The 1,934-nt window shown below is 33.7% G+C and overlaps 1 protein-coding gene across 1 annotated transcript in view; it reads left to right on the forward strand.

The window, feature by feature from the left end:
* LOC113661623 (probable methyltransferase-like protein 24) overlaps positions 1–1,708 on the forward strand; it is a 4,611-nt gene extending 2,903 nt beyond the window's left edge. Inside the window, exon 5 of the mRNA XM_027175978.2 lies at positions 810–1,708. Within this exon, the coding sequence (XP_027031779.2) occupies positions 810–1,121 (312 nt within the window). The 3' untranslated portion in view covers positions 1,122–1,708. The remainder of the gene's footprint in view (positions 1–809) is intronic.
* The last annotated feature ends 226 nt before the right edge of the window (positions 1,709–1,934 follow it).

The raw sequence follows: 1,934 nt of genomic DNA on the forward strand, positions 1-1,934 counted from the left end.
CCTTAGAATACCTTATTTTAAATTCTATATGTTCTGTATGCATGTTTTATTCCTCCTATGCACTATACATTCAATCCAATGTTCACACTTTCAACAAATACATTGCAGTAGCATTGTGTCATTTATTGTTAAAAATAATTTTAAAAGATTACTGGTTTAAAACGTGTTGCTGTTGTGTTTCCCTAACCACCTGTGAGATTAAGTCAACAGAAGTTCACAGTCAGAGGTTTACATACAGTATATACATCACACTCCAGCCAACTAAATGTCCAGCTTCACACCACCAATAAAAGCATGATATGCAAGAAAACATATCAAATAATAAAATATTATTTAGAAAATGCAGTATATAGGCAGTATTTGTATATATTTACATATATTAATCCTGACCCTGAATGTTAAATAAGCACTGACATGTTTACTCTCCTGAAGGTTGTCTGAAAAATGTACATATGTAGAAATAAAATATTCTGAATGCTTTCTATATACTCTTTTAAAAATAAAAAACCTAGTACTGTACAAACTAATAAGACTAAATTTTATTCTTATTATTATTGCACACAGAGATCAGTATTACATAATTCATAACAGCTTCCATAATGTTTTTTTTTTTTTTTTGAGTGAACCAAATGTCTTGTCTTAATAAATCCTACTCTCTCATCCTTATAATAATTATAATACTCTATTGCTACTAATATAACATGGACTTTCATAATTTTTGGGACATAATGATAATTTACTTGTGTGTATGCTCCGTTATCCATGTCTTACACGTGCATTTCCCTGTGTCTCATTTCCTGTTTTTAAAGGTGCATGTTCTGTGGGCAGATCTGTTGAGCGCTGAATGGCGAATGTTGGAGAGTTGGGTGCAGGATGGAATTCTCAGACGGATCAGTCAGCTCATACTAACTGTGCATCTACAGTGGGCAGGGTTTGAAGTGGGTGGGACCGAGGCAGAAGTAGTACGGTTCTGGTACAGTGTACTGAGAGCTCTGCACAGCTCAGGCTTCCGTCTGACACACTCAGCTCCTGGGCCAGGACACACTGTACTACGGCAAGAACTTCCCAATACACACAGTTCATACAAACTTACCTGGGTCAGGAGAGGTGAACAGTTCTAATGATTACTAGCAATCCTCCAGACTTATCAGGAGAACTGCTGCAAATGCACATGCTGAGTAAAGTTTTTGTTAACATTGAAGTATTTTGTACAATAGCATAGTATGGTTTGTGGTGATTGTAAAAAAAATGCATGCACATTGTATAAATACATGGCCTTTGTAAACACATTTAAAATGTACTGTTTATTACCTTTTCAATTAATTATGATTAAATATGAAACATCTGTGATCATGCTTAGACACCCCAACACTGCTCCAAACAAACAGTACACATACATGAATGTCCTCACAAACATCTAGTCTTCTTTTAACTGTTCCTCAGATTAATAATCTTTCTATTCCGATATTTTCAAATTTAATATTTTAAATCTTTTTTTCACTCCTAGGAAAATGGTTGTAAACTGTACCGTTCCTGTGTCTTTTTTTTAACTGGGAAGGTGTTTCTACTGTACTTCCAAACTAAAACTCAAATTATAGTTAATTAAACAATGGTCCATAAAATCCAGATGTCCATAAAATCATTTTTGAAGGTATATCATGTTCCAAGTGTCAACCATCCAAGTGTCAAGTAGAGTAAGATGAGTGAGACTCTGCTTAACACTTCTGTCAATTTGTCAAATCTGACTGATAAATAAAAAATTAAAAAACTTTTTAAATCTTCAGGGACAAGCCTAAGAATGCTTTATGTTTCGAACTCTCATAAATGTTGACTTTTCATGGGTGGGATGGTTATTAATTTTGAATATGAGACTGATTTGGATCAATGAAATTTAATGTCACAATATGTGTCCTTACTTTGGTATGTTTAAAACA

The sequence above is a fragment of the Tachysurus fulvidraco genome, chromosome 24 (genome assembly GCF_022655615.1).
Source record: "Tachysurus fulvidraco isolate hzauxx_2018 chromosome 24, HZAU_PFXX_2.0, whole genome shotgun sequence".
Lineage (NCBI taxonomy): Eukaryota > Metazoa > Chordata > Actinopteri > Siluriformes > Bagridae > Tachysurus > Tachysurus fulvidraco.